Raw genomic sequence first — 14,987 nt, forward strand, 5'->3', positions numbered from 1 at the left:
TCTTGTAACTTTGACGGGATTTGTCCTCTCGACATGTTGGAGGCTTTTCAACTAGGCCATCTAGACATTTGTTGCTGGATTTAAACGCATTTTTGTGGAGACGAGATTAACTGTTTTTAGACATGCTTGTTTTTGTCAAGAGGTTAGGTTCACAGACCTTCTTGTAACTTTGATGAGATTTATTTTCTCGACAGGTTGATAGACCATCGTTGAGGATTATTGGGAGGGAGTCCCACATTGGCTAATTTAGGGAATGATCATGGGTTTATAAGTAATGAATACATCTCCATTGGTACGAGGTCTTTTGGGAAGCCCAGAGCAAAACCATGAGAGCTTATGCATGTCAATTCAAGAGGGCGAGATTACAGCAAAACCATGAGAATGAAACTTTGTTCGAGGGTTTCATAGGCCTCAGGAGAGACTCTATAGTGTACTTTGATAGAGATGAGGATTGTTGAGAGGGAGTGAGTTCCACATTGGCTAATTTAGACCTATAAGGACGAGATTAGCTGTTCTTAGACACGTTTCTTTTTATTTAGTTTCGAGGTATTACTTTTACTACTTATTCGGGTTCGGATTTGGCCACTAACCCTCCAACTAAAACCTTTTTATTGTCAAAGAAGTAAGTGGTGACATTGTTTAGTGGAGCATGAAGGACAGCAAATTGTAAAGAAGCAATATTTGTGGGAACAATCCAAAGTCAATTTAGTACAAACATTCAAAGTCAACGAATCCCGACCAAAATATCCATTAAAAAAAAACACTAATAAATAATAAATAATATATTTAAAGTTGACCTTTTGGACCATTTTTTTGGTGGGCTAAGCCCAAATAATGTACCTTACCCGCCCAATAGCCCATTTCCCTTTTATCATATTTTTTAGGTTAACCATTAAAAAATATTTTTATAAATATTATAAAATATTTCCGAATTTTAATTCCGTGAGTTCGAAGTTTCAAGAAGCACGGGAAGCTTCTAAAAATTTCATTCTAATGGTTCATAGCCGTATATCATCTTGTCCCGCCCTCTTTCTCTCCTGCTCCTCTTTAATCGGAACAATTTCTTCGCTTTGATCGTAACAATGGCTACTAGAAGAGTTTCCAAGCTCACCTCATCGGCTTTAGCAACTGCTAAAGCGTACAGGATTTCTTATTCTCCCTCGGTTTCCTCTCGTTGGCCTGCGTCTTGGCGTTGTTCATCTTCTCTCGTCGGTAACTCCTTTGCTCCCTTTTCTGTGCACAATTTTTTCTGCTCCAGACAAGTTAATGGTGGTGCCATGGCGTCGGCCAAGTATTTGGCTACGATTTTCACTCGAAATTTCCACTCTACGCCTCCTTCTAATTACTCTGCTACAGCTTCCTCTCAGGTTTGATTTTGCGATTTTTGAATTTCGGCATTGATTGAAAGTGAAAAAAATAAGATACCTAATTAATTGTTTATCATCCATCTATCTATCTGCTTGTTTATTTGTAAATCAATCTCTTTCTAGTCTGTTTTAGCTTTTCTGTTGCTGTAAGTATCGCAAAATTTTATACACAAAGAGAGCAAATCAACACACCTTCAGCTTCGCTCATTGATTTCTTTGTTCGATTATCTAGTTTAGGAGTGTTTTCAAACTTAATCGAAGTTTTGAAAATTGAAAAATGGAAATCACTGTCAATTCAAAATGTTTCCGTTTTGACGAGGAAATCATTCATGAGAGATACTTGAAATCTAGTAGGGAACTCTTTTTTTTTTCATCCATTTTTATGATCAATTAGAAAATGTCAATGTATGTTAAGTTGATGAATGTTCTTTTTAAGCAGATAAATCCGACAGATTTCACTGAGATGGCATGGGAAGGCATAGTTGGTGCAGTTGATACTGCACGGATGAATAAGCAACAAGTTGTGGAGAGTGAGCATTTAATGAAAGCTCTTCTTGAACAGAAGGATGGTTTGGCAAGAAGAATATTTTCGAAGGCCGGACTCGACAATTCGTCAGTTTTGCAGGCTACAGTTGATTTTATATCTCAACAACCAAAGGTACATCTAGATTATACAGATGTACCTATTTTCTAAGTTAAAAAACAATACATAATCATGTATCTTTGATATGAACCAAGAGACATCAATAATACAATATACTTCAATGAAGATGTGAAGAAAATGTTGTCAAAATTATCAAGCAATTCATGCCACATTGAAGAGGAATGAAGTTTGATTGTTATAAATCTTGGGTGGGTTACAATTTAGAGTTATTGTATTTCATTATTGTATTTTAAGACTTTTAATTTAGTTTAGGTTACAATTACATAATGGTTAATTAACCCAAGGGAAAGTATGGAACGGATTACCTTGATGATCAAGATCAAGAGTAAAGAAAACTCGTTTCTGAACTCGTGATTCGAATCACTCCACAAGAGGTTTGATCATTACCACTTGAATGACTCTACATGCAAGTTCTAAACTACATAGAATTGCAAAGAAACTTAGCCATTGGCTAAAGAAAGCACAAATGCTTCTTTTAATATATTTTCCAAGTCTGCTTACAAATACAACATACATGGCTTTATATAGCCTCAAAATGAAACTACTAAAGACATTCCAAGAGTTTGTAACATTCATACTTAATGGTCATAATTAACCATTATGTAATTGTAACCTAAACTAAATTAAAAGTCTTAAAATACAATAATGAAATACAATAACTCTAAATTGTAACCCACCCAAGATTTATAACAATCAAACTTCATTCCTCTTCAATGTGGCATGAATTGCTTGATAATTTTGACAACATTTTCTTCACATCTTCATTGAAGTATATTGTATTATTGATGTCTCTTGGTTCATATCAATCTTATAACAGGTAATGGGCGAAACTAGTGGTCCAATAATAGGCACACATCTTGGTTTGATCCTTGACAATGCTCGAAAATATAAAAAAGAAATGGGAGACGATTTTCTATCTGTGGAACATTTTGTGTTAGCCTTCCATTCAGATAAGAGATTTGGGCAGCAACTGTTTAAGAATTTGCAACTAAGTGAAAAAGATTTGAAGGATGCTGTTCAGGCTGTTCGTGGAAATCAGAGGGTGACCGATCAAAGTAAAAATTCAAGTTGAACGTCGTTTGTCACATATTTCGTGTTCTATTTGTTTGTTCATTCTTTTCATTTGATTGTATCTTTGTCTTTTCTTTTGAACAAAGATCCTGAAGGAAAATTTGAGGCTCTTGACAAGTATGGGACTGACTTAACTGAATTTGCTAGACGCGGTAAGCTCGATCCCGTCATAGGTAGAGATGATGAAATACGACGATGCATTCAAATTCTATCAAGGAGAACAAAAAACAATCCCGTGATCATTGGTGAACCCGGTGTTGGAAAAACTGCAATCGCTGAAGGGTATGTTACTGCCCATATTAAGAAATCTGAGCTTTGAGTTGTTTATTGATATGGTAATTGAACTCTTCTTCTTGCAGATTAGCTCAACGAATTGTTCGCGGCGATGTTCCAGAACCATTGTTGAATAGAAGGGTTACTTATTTAACCAATATTAGAACTCATGTTTAATTATATTCATATAAATTTTCTATAAAGTTTGTGCTCCATGTCTCACTATGGCTGCTCCAAGTTCTCTCGGGGCCAATTGTTCTCGAGTATAGAATAAATGATGTACTTTAGATGTCGATTCACTATTTATTTTTCTTTTGATTGCATTTGTAGTTGATATCTCTGGACATGGGTTCACTGGTTGCTGGTGCGAAATACCGAGGGGATTTCGAGGAAAGATTGAAGGCTGTGCTAAAGGAAGTCACTGCTTCAAATGGGCAAATTATCTTGTTCATAGATGAGATTCATACAGTTGTTGGTGCAGGTTTTTTCTTGTTTCTATTGAACTTCAAGCATTTTTTTCCGATTCATTTGGCCAATCTATTTATCACTGTCCTGTATTCATCTCATTATTGTGTTTATGAAGCTGTCGTGGTGATGTCGATGGTCAGATCATGAATTCTCATAGTTGGCTAATGATTTTCATCCAGGAGCTACTGGTGGTGCAATGGATGCTGGCAACCTCTTGAAACCGATGCTTGGTCGCGGTGAACTACGATGCATCGGTGCAACTACATTGAAGGAGTATAGAAAATACATTGAGAAAGATGCTGCGCTTGAACGTAGATTTCAACAAGTGTTTTGTGGCCAACCATCCGTTGAAGATACGATCTCTATTCTTCGAGGGTTACGTGAGCGATATGAGCTACATCATGGTGTAAAGATATCTGATAGTGCACTTGTTTCAGCAGCAGTTCTAGCAGACAGATACATCACTGAACGGTTTTTGCCTGACAAAGGTTACTAAAATTTTAACACTAAGTTTGGTTTATGAACGAAAAACCAACCAAAGCCTTCATATTTTTTTATGGATGGTTTGATTGCTTTTTAAAGTAGGATACACAATTTACTAGAAAAATAGTTAAAATTCTTGCGCTGTTCCCTTGAGTTCATGAAGGTCAATTTTCTTTGCAGCCATTGATCTTGTTGATGAAGCTGCTGCAAAGTTGAAGATGGAGATTACTTCTAAGCCTACCGAGTTGGACGAGATTGATAGAGCGGTCTTGAAGTTGGAGATGGAGAAGCTCTCCTTAAAAAACGACACGGATAAAGCCAGCAAAGAAAGGTTAAGCAAATTAGAGCAAGATCTGAGCTCACTTAAACAAAAGCAGAAAGAATTGACTGAACAATGGGATCGAGAGAAGTCTTTCATGACTCGTATACGATCGATCAAGGAAGAGGTAGTTTTAAATTACTTAAATTTGATGTGCATTTCCATATCATGTTCTTTTCTAATCCCTCCTAAGTTTCAATGGCCTTATTGTGTTGAGGATTGTTGGGAGAGAGTCCCACATTCGCTAATTTAGGGAATGATCATAGGATTATAAGTAAGAGGCCTTTTGGAAAAGCCCAAATCAATGGGATTATAAGTAAGAGGCCTTTTAGGAAAGTCCAAATCAAAGCCATGAGAGCTTATTCTCAAAGTGAACAATATATACAATTGTGGAGACCTGTAATTCCTAACATGGTATCAGAGCCATGCCCTTAGCTTAGCCATGTCAATAGAATCCTTAAATATCGAACAAAGAAGTTGTGAGCCTCGAAGGTGTAGTCAAAAGTGACTAGAGTGTCAAACAAAGGGTATACTTTGTTCGAGGGCTCTAGAGAAAGGAGTTGAGCCTCGATTAAGGAGAGACTGTTCGAGGACTACATAGGCCTCCAGAGAGGCTCTATGGTGTACTTTGTTCGAGGGGAGGATCGTTGGGAGGGAGTCCCACATTGGCTAATTTAGGGAATGATCATGGGTTTATAAGTAAGGAATACATCTCGATTGGTATGAGGCCTTTTGGGGAAGCCCAAAGCAAAGTCACGAGCTCAAAGTGGACAATATCATATTCGTGATTTTTAACCTATTGTTTTTAATTTAGAAAATTATGGTAATTTCCAACCGTGTCTTTTTTCATTGGTAGATTGATAGAGTTAACCTTGAGATGGAAGCAGCTGAAAGAGAATTTGATTTGAATCGTGCTGCTGAGCTCAAGTATGGAACTCTAATATCCCTTAACCGCCAATTAGAAGAGGCTGAAAACAATCTTCAAGACTTTCGAAAGTCCGGAATTTCTTTGCTTCGTGAGGAGGTCACAGATCTTGATATTGCAGAGATTGTAAGCAAATGGACTGGCATACCATTGGCCAACCTCCAACAATCCGAAAGAGATAAACTGGTTTCACTTGAACAAGTCCTCCATCAAAGGATAGTTGGTCAAGATATTGCAGTAAAATCAGTTGCAGATGCCATTCGACGTTCGAGAGCAGGACTCTCCGACCCCAACCGACCCATAGCCAGCTTCATGTTTATGGGTCCGACTGGTGTTGGAAAAACCGAGCTTGCAAAAGCTTTGGCTGGATATCTTTTCAACACTGAAAATGCTCTTGTTAGGATTGATATGAGTGAATACATGGAGAAACATGCAGTTTCTCGTTTGGTAGGGGCACCACCTGGCTACGTCGGGTATGAAGAAGGCGGTCAGTTGACTGAAGTTATTCGCCGAAGACCCTACTCTGTGGTACTTTTTGATGAGATTGAAAAGGCACATCACGACGTCTTCAACATTTTGCTTCAATTGCTGGATGATGGAAGAATAACTGATTCTCAGGGCCGAACCGTTAGTTTCACGAACTGCGTCATGATAATGACGTCGAATATTGGTTCTCACTACATCCTTGAAACTCTCAGTAATACAACAGATAGTAAAGATGCAGTCTATGACTTGATGAAAAAACAAGTTATAGGATTGGCAAGGCAAACTTTTCGACCTGAATTTATGAACCGTATAGATGAATATATCGTCTTCCAGCCTTTGGATGCCACCCAAATATGCAAGATTGTTGAGATACAGGTAATTTCTACACTTTGGTTTTTGTTACGTCGAGTTAGATTTAGTTTTAGCGTATGGTTTTTGTGTTCGTGTTTCAGATCGGACGGTTACGTGATAGACTTAAACAGAAGAACATTAATCTCCATTATACCAAAGAAGCTCTTGAGCTTTTAGGGACGTTGGGATTTGACCCCAATTATGGAGCAAGGCCAGTTAAGAGAGTAATACAACAACTAGTAGAAAACGAGATTGCAATGCTAGTTTTGAGAGGCGACTTTCAAGAAGATGACTCGATCATTCTCGACGTCGATAGATCGTCGTTTGCCAAGGACTTGCCTCCCCAAAAGAGACTGTGCATCAAGAAGATAGATAGCGATTCTAACTCGGAGGCTATGGTTGCCCACGACTGATTTCAGGTACAAACTATGTATGTAGGTGATAGTTTGGTTTTTGTTGATTTCTTTATATTATAAGAAACTGTTTAGAAATTGCAATAATGATTTTGTGTGAATGAAAATAATATGTTTGGAGCTAGAATTTTGAAATTTTTGGGTCGTAAAAATAAACGTCAATACCGACATTAAGCTAGTAACCATATGTTTCTCACTTGATCTCTCGTCTCCGCTAATAATATCTTACTAGATGTGATAGTGAAGTAAGTCAGCCATGCAAAAAAGAGTTCGGTATTGAGAACGTCTAGAGAGTAATGTAAAAACCGTCTCCGTTGTCTTGAATAATATGTCCATGATCGTCATTTCCGCACCAAAACATGAATGGTTGCTTCTCAAGAACATATCAACCATGAAATCCATCCATTTTGGCAAACAATTGTGAATTGTTATGATCAAAGACTGTAAGGTACATGAAATGAATCCCTCTTTGGGTATCATTTTATTCGTTAGTTTAAATAAGATTTAGTGTATGATTCTTGAGCAGCAAAATGCAGGCAATCAACAACCAGACGTTGATATGAGTGTCCTTTGCTAGGGACGGATGGCCACATTGTCCTTTGCTTTCAGATATTTTATGAAAGTTTGGTGGGAACTGTCTTATTGTGGTTGGTGCTGGCAACACACCGACGCAAAATTTGACCAACTTTACATACTTTTGGTGACATCTTGTTCGATAATCCGGTAATCTCTTAAAATTACTGTATTGCAAGTTGAAGGTCATTCAACATAAAATTACTAAAAGTCAAGCAGGTTTAATTTTCAGGTTTAATTTTAAAGTTTTTATGATATCGCCACAGAAAAGAAAGATATATCTGTTAGTATAAATAGTAATTCATCGCTGGTAGATATTATCTATTTTGGTTTGTTACACTTTGCGAATTTATAACATGTCTATTAGGGAGAAGTTTTCACATGTCTATTAGGGAGAAATTTTCACATCCTTACAAAGAATGTTCCGTTCTCCTCTCTATCTCACAATTTCTTTTAAGTATTTTTTAACCATCATATCTTCATAATTACTTCGTTTAGATGTGGTCTGAATTCATTCATATACTCCTCTATTACTTAGGCGTCTATTGAAATGAATAAATAATTGAGACATTTCGTAACTGCTTGTATAAATTCAATATCGCGTTATCGAAATTGGTTAGGGTTTCCATTGAATAGAATTATATAATGAAATACACGAACCTAATAAGCTATTTATAAAGTAAATTAAATAATTCATTTAGTAAAGTCAAATACTTTGGTCTAAATGGAAGAATAGCAATGGGCGTTGTCACATCCCACAGCCAAGCAGTATACTATTGAGGAATGGGAGTCACATTGAAGTGGGGGCCTCCGATTTTATTTTTTATTTTTTATTTTTTTGACAAAGTTTACTTTTGTTTCTTTCCACACAGTAATAATTTTTTTACTAATTGAAGAGACCATAGTAATTATTTTTTAACTTAACTAAATTTATAAGTATGGGTTTAAATTATTTTTGAATCGTGTTTAATATTTATTACAATTTTGTATTTAGAAAAAATTCAGATGTGAACATCTTTATAAATAATAATAATAATAATATAATATTTTAATAAAAAAATTACTAAAAATAATTATTTAAGGTTATAGAAAGAAAATTTTAATCATGTGTTTTTTTTCAATATTTTAAATTATTAATTTTTTAAAAGCTTATTAGACACAAAATTAAAATTTTAAAAATTAATTAAACACGAAGACTTATTACATAGTTTTAAAACTTTATTATATTGATTTTTATTGAAAATGTTAGCTAAATTAAAATTTTAATTTTGTATATAATAAAATTTTATATTATTAAATTTGTGTTTTAAAAATTTATAAAAACTAATTGAATTATTACATAAAATAAAATTAAAAATTTTAAAAAATTAGTAAAGATTTTTTAAAAATTTGACAAAATTGAAAATTTAAATATTTATTAAACATTTTTGTAATAAATAGTCACAAAATAAAAAGAAATTAAATTAGTTTAAAAATATGAAAATGTTGGCCGATTTTAAAATTTTAAATGAAATTGATTTTTTTAAATATAAAGTATATAAAAAATTGAATAATAATTATAAAAATAATTGAATATAAAGAAGGGTAGAGTGGAAAGTAAGCCATCGTTTTTGCCGCTAAACTTAAACACTCACTCTGCTTTTGAGTTTGTAGTGTGAAGCTCTGTGAAACCAAACGAAAACTTCTTTTTCCAAGAGATTGAAGAACAGAGCGAAATCGAATCAATGATGAATCGCCATTTTCTTCTTCTTGCACCGGAGATTCCTCGTGCTGTTCTTTTCCCTGCAATTTAGTTTCCAAAGCCGTTTGCAGTTTCCGATATGGCCAAGTGTCAAAGAAACGACGTTGGATCTGTAGTTTTTGACCGAGTCTCCACTTCCACTGCCGCCGCCGGACATTTCCGTCTCTGTACTTCCTTCTCCACTGCTTCATTCCGTAGGAGATTTTTTGATGCTGTAAGTTGTGGTGGAAGTTCACGCTATCGCTATCACCACGACGGCGATGGTACTGTTTCCTCGGCGATTAGGTCGATGTCCGAGATTGTGAAGGAACAGGAGGAAGTGAGACCGAAACGGTCCAATGCCAAGTCGGAGAAGCTATTCGATCTTCTTAGACTGGAGTCGTCGCCGGAAGCGGAGCCGGAGTCAAAGAAGAAGGAGGAGGTGCTGGAAGAGTTCAAATGCGTAGTGAAAAAATTGCAGGATGAAAATTTGGCGGAGAGGAGAACGGCTGCGAGTCGAGTAAGGTTGCTTGCAAAAGAGGATGCAGAAGCGAGAGGAATGCTTGCAATGCTGGGAGCCATTCCGCCGCTAGTTGAAATGCTTGATTTGGAAGACGATGAATCTAAGATCGCCTCGCTCTATGCATTGCTCAATCTTGGAATTGGAAACGATTTGTAGGTTTTTTTCCTTCCAATCCTTCGACTATGAATTGTTTTTTCTTGCTTTCTGTTCTCTCTGTTTGCTTGTTCTTGACATGGTTTATTACTTAATTCGCATTTTTTGGTATCAGTTGTTTTTTTCGTAATCTCTATTTGTTCTTCATTTTGCGTTAGGTTTGTGATCCTCCCGTTTTCCTTTTTTTTTTTTCTTTTTTTTTTTGGTGCGGGAATGGTACTCGCAAGTCATTTTCATTCCGCTAATTTGTTGTTGCACCGATTTTTTTTGTTTTATTGTTTTCTATTCCAATTCCAAGTTCTATTAATTTCTGATTCCATTGTGCTCTTTTTTCCAGTGATTGATATGTCTATGTCCTTGTTTTGTCTCTACCTCACCACACTTCCACCCCCTCCCTCCCTCTCAAAACGAGACAGAAAAAATGAAAAGGAAGGATGGTGAAATTATATGAAATGTCCTGAAGGCATTGGGTAGTTGGGTCCTCTTTTATGTACTCACTATTCTAATTCCTTTTCGCTACCAGAAATAATGAGAAGATACAGCAACGATTAAAAATGGGTTACAATTATAAAAATAAAAATTATAATATTACTCACCCTGCTTGAACTTCATATGTAAATTTGTGCATTGAACTAAAACGAAAATTTCAACCTGTGACTATCATTTTAGAGATCCCTATTTTGGTCCGTCTAGAAATTTTTATTCTTGCCACATGATGATCCCTTTTTTTCTGTCCAATTTACGTGCATTGATTGATATATTTATTTCCGGAGTTATTAGTTCTTCGGATTTTGGTTAATTTTTCACTCTGTTTTCAGGAACAAGGCGGCCATTGTTAAAGCGGGTACTGTACACAAAATGCTTAAGCTGATCGAATCTGATAATTCCCCAAATCCATCTGTTTCAGAAGCCATTGTTGCGAATTTCCTCGGCTTGAGTGCATTGGATACCAACAAACTGGTAATTGGGTCATCGGGTGCAATTCCATTCTTGGTAAAGAACTTACACGACCCAGATCATAAAAGTAGTTCACAAGTCAAGCAAGACGCTCTACGTGCGCTTTATAACCTCTCTATTTTCCCCTCAAATGTTCCATTTATCTTAGAAACTAAGTTGATCCCATTTCTTCTAAACGCGTTGGGAGACATGGAAGTAAGTGAAAGAGCCCTCTCAATTCTAAGCAATGTGGTATCAACCCCAGAAGGTCGAAAGGCCATAAGCACTTTCCCTAATTCATTTCCAATACTGATTGATGTCTTGAATTGGGCTGATTCTCCTGGCAGTCAAGAGAAAGCATCCTACATTTTGATGGTTATGGCGCACAAATCTTACCGTGATAAACAGGCAATGATTGAAGCTGGGATTTCATCAGCTTTGTTGGAACTAACTCTTTTGGGCAGTACATTGGCTCAGAAGAGGGCCTCTAGGATTTTGGAATGTTTGAGGGTTGATAAAGGAAAACACATCCCTGATCATTTTGGGGGAAATTCTTCTGCTCCAATTTGTGGTTCCTCTTCATCTTCTTTTACTAATCCAATTCTAGGTTCTGCTGAAGGTTTGGAAGGATTGGATGATTTGGTGAGTGAAGAGAAGAAGGCTGTGAAGCAATTGGTGCGGCAGAGTTTGCAAAACAACATGAGGAGAATTGTGAAGAGAGCCAATTTGCCTCAGGATTTTGTGCCTTCTGATCATTTCAAGTCGCTCACGTCAAGCTCCACTTCAAAGAGCTTGCCATTTTGAATGCTCAACTACAGGGAGTCGTGGTGTTATTGAAGATTCTCAAGTTAGTCTCCCTTCATAAATCCATCTATATTGTGTATCTTGATTTTTTTTCTTTAACCTTGGTGGTTGATCAATTGGCCTTTATTGTTTATCATAAAGTTAAAATATTACAAATATATTAAAGATTTGTTTGGTAGATTGGGTCAAATATATGTTAGTTCCTATTGTATTTTTGCAATTTAATCCCTCAGTTTCAATTGAGTCTCTTTCAACCCTTATCAATAGGTAACAATCCAACTCACCACCATCTAAGCCACCACTAACATATATTGTCTGTTTTGATATGTTATGTATTGCGTTAACTTCACAGTTTTAAAACGCGTCTGCTAGGGAGAGGTTTTCACACCCTACGAGGAATGTTCGTTCCCCTCTCCAACCAATGTGGGATCTCACAATCCATCCCATTGCGGGGCCCGCGTCCTCGCTGGCACACCGCCCAGTGTTGAGCTCTTATACCATTGTAACAACTCAAACCCTATTGTCCGCTTTGGCTTGTTACGTATCGCTATTAGCTTCATGGTTCGTTTCCCTCTTCAACGGATGTGGGATCTCACATAAAGCCACTTAAAAAACAAAAATCTTAAAGCCACCTAAAGCCAAGCATAATTCAATTGATAGTTACCATTTACCCTCCCGAAAGTCGATGTTCGATTCCCCCACGGGACAATTGTGAAGTTAAAAAGAAAAATCTTTTAGATTATGAAATCCAAAATCCAAGTGAAGAACAAGATTTGATAACCAAAAGTAATGGGATCCACGAAATCCCACAGTCGAATCAGCAGTAGTTCGTACCATAGGATCTGGAAACCTCTGTGGATGAGTTAGTGATAGAAAATAATGGAAGGCTTCGAGATCCAAGTATTGTAATAAATTACTGGTACCCTTTGTCTCTGATGCAGGCCCCTATAGAATTTAATATTTACACGCCACATATTTCTGTCTCAAACACTGTCGGTCACACTTTTTCTTTTCCTTTTTCCTCCTAGAAAGAAGGAAACCAGAGAAAGATATTTATCTATTTTAGTGTTCTTTGAAATTGGAAGGCTTTGTTCAAACTGTGACTGCCTCACTGCCGATTCTTGTCTCGGAATCTTTTACTTTTATGATTTCATAACATGTGGCTCTCTAATATTTTACTCTCTGCAGTTCTTTGGATCTCTAAAACTGCAATGGATAGACTTTACTTCTTGCAATTAACCGCATCAACGTGGGTATGTCTTCTTCTGCTCTGTTTATATTTGAATATATGGTTAAATTATAACTTTTATGTAAAGTTTAGGGTTGTATTGATTTAGCTTCTAATTTTGAAGTGTTTGAATAGGTATCTGAGCTAAACCCTCGATTTTATTTCCGATTGACTAGAGAGTGAACATGATGTTGACTTTAAAGATTAGGGTAGGTGAAATCTATAGTATATTATTGAACAAGTTTGTTCAATTCAATACTAGAATACAAAAGTTTGTCCAATTTTAAAAGTTTAGGGACTAAACTTGTAACGGCTTAAATCCACCGTTAACAGATATTATCCTTTTTAGATTTTTCCTTTCGAGTTTCTCCTCGTGGAAAACGTGTCTACTAGAAAGTGGTTTCCACGTCATTATAAAGAATTTTCGTTCTCCTCCCAACCTACTTGAGATTGACCTCACAAAACTACGTTATATAGTTTGATTTTGGAAAAGTATGGATCCCTCCATCATTATAAAGAATTTTCGTTCTCCTCCCAACCTACTACCTACTTGAGATTGACGTTATATAGTTTGATTTTGGAAAAGTATGGATCCCTCCCTTTTCTCTTGCTATTTAACTCTCACATCATAAATATGTTAGTAATGTTTAGATCTTTTCTTCTTTTTTTTTTTTTTTTTTTTTTTTTTTGAAAAAAAAGAAAGAACTGAGCTCACTCCACGAGGTAGATGAAGGCATTTATGGCTTTAAATTTACTTCACCTGCGGCCTGCCATGTATTTGTAATTCAATGCTCTTCCATTTCCTACTCTCTACTGCTTTTAAGGCTTCTGTTGACTGATCTTTCTTTTGTTGCTTTTTTTTTGGCATTAAGTATCTATAAGTAGAGCCCATATCCATCTCTACAAAGCATGTGTATCAGTCAAAACTTCAAAATCATTAGGAACAGATTGAAATTGTCCCAAAATCATTTTCGTTCACTATAAGCCTCTCAAAGCATGATGATAGTTCAATTTTCAGTCTCTACAATCCAAAAATGAAATAAAATAAGATGCAGTTTTGTTTGTAAATTATTGTGTGGGCTGAGGAGAGAACATGGATACTGCAAATGTAGCATTATTAAAACAGTGCTTCTTTTAATGCAATGAGGGGCTGTTTTTATTGAATTTGAAGCCTACAATTGCCAACATATTTAAAGTTGGTCTGCGAAAAAGCTTCATTCTTTCTTTTCCTTATAACTTTAGCTATTACAGGTCTTCAGCACATAATGAAGTGCAGGCTTTTCCCAAAGGCTTGAGTATATATTTTACTCGCACACTGGAAGTTCTTGGTGTTGAAGTCAAAAGTTGATGGGATTTGCAATAATATGAGAAGTTGGGGTATATCTCTAAAGTTAAAGTAGTTTTGATGAAAAATGGTTGACTATTACCTTCATTGTAAGACCATGTATATTTTCTCACACCACCACGCTCCTATTTTGCTTCGCTTTAGGATTTAATTTTCTTTTCTTCTTTGACATTTTATTCTCTGCTCCCGATAGAGTCTAGATTGCTCAGCAATGGTCGTGCATTACTGTAGCTAACACTTTAAGTATCCTATTTGGAGAGTACATTTGCAAGAATGAAACTCAAAAGAATTGGTGAATCTTAAGAGGGGGTTATGGCAAAATCAATAAACGCTACAAACTTAAATAGTGAAATCCTAGTTAAAAAAGAATCATTTAAAAGATAAATGAAGTAAATAAAAAATTAGAATTCATTTCCAAGGTAAATTTTGCAATTGAAAACTTCTTTCAAATAATATAAAAATTTTTCTTTTTCTTTTAGTGACATGATCAAAGCCGATGATCGTAAGCTATGTCTTCCATCACAATCTCGAATGAAACTATTCATAGAATTGTGTGTCATTTGAAGCTATGTCTTCCATCACAATCTCGAAGGAAACTATTCATAGAATCGTGTGTCATGTGAAACGTAGATCATCGCCATTTTTAATCGAGACTCAGGTTAAGCTCCATCTTGAAACCTTGTGGGATTAAGAGTAAAACATCCCGAGGTTGACACATCTCGTTGGGCATGGAGAAACATTGAGAACCAAAATATCATTTATTTCATCTTTTAAATTTTTTTATATTATTCTTTTTTTCTCTATTTTCAGAGGATAAGGCTCTCAAACTTATTGTTGTAATGAGGCTTGGGAGGAAGATAATCATGTTGATGATATCAATCCATT

The 14,987-nt window shown here is 35.9% G+C and overlaps 2 protein-coding genes across 4 annotated transcripts; both read left to right on the top strand.

Annotated features, from left to right (window-relative positions):
• The first annotated feature begins 949 nt into the window (after window positions 1-949).
• CLPB4 (casein lytic proteinase B4) lies at window positions 950-6,943 on the top strand. Its single transcript, XM_023679473.2, has 10 exons — window positions 950-1,367; window positions 1,807-2,025; window positions 2,849-3,086; window positions 3,189-3,384; window positions 3,462-3,516; window positions 3,706-3,856; window positions 4,023-4,331; window positions 4,507-4,772; window positions 5,502-6,431; window positions 6,509-6,943. Exons 1-10 carry the CDS (start codon window positions 1,083-1,085, stop codon window positions 6,818-6,820), a joined length of 2,961 nt encoding a protein of 986 aa, XP_023535241.2. The 5' UTR covers window positions 950-1,082; the 3' UTR covers window positions 6,821-6,943.
• Window positions 6,944-8,985: 2,042 nt separating this feature from the next.
• Window positions 8,986-14,399, top strand: LOC111796730 (U-box domain-containing protein 4). Of its 3 annotated transcripts, none has more exons than XR_015421305.1 (3): window positions 8,986-9,788; window positions 10,608-12,782; window positions 14,009-14,399. XR_015421305.1 is itself a non-coding variant. In XM_087124509.1 (2 exons), exons 1-2 carry the CDS (start codon window positions 9,214-9,216, stop codon window positions 11,527-11,529), a joined length of 1,497 nt encoding a protein of 498 aa, XP_086980635.1. In that variant the 5' UTR covers window positions 8,986-9,213; the 3' UTR covers window positions 11,530-12,834. The 3 variants fall into 3 exon arrangements, 1 of the variants encoding a protein (XP_086980635.1); XR_015421306.1 differs by having other exon boundaries at window positions 10,608-12,778; XM_087124509.1 differs by lacking the exon at window positions 14,009-14,399 and having other exon boundaries at window positions 10,608-12,834.
• The last annotated feature ends 588 nt before the right edge of the window (window positions 14,400-14,987 follow it).

This window comes from Cucurbita pepo, chromosome 6 (assembly GCF_057944985.1).
Source record: "Cucurbita pepo subsp. pepo isolate OVF chromosome 6, ASM5794498v1, whole genome shotgun sequence".
In the NCBI taxonomy this organism is placed as follows: Eukaryota; Viridiplantae; Streptophyta; class Magnoliopsida; order Cucurbitales; family Cucurbitaceae; genus Cucurbita; species Cucurbita pepo.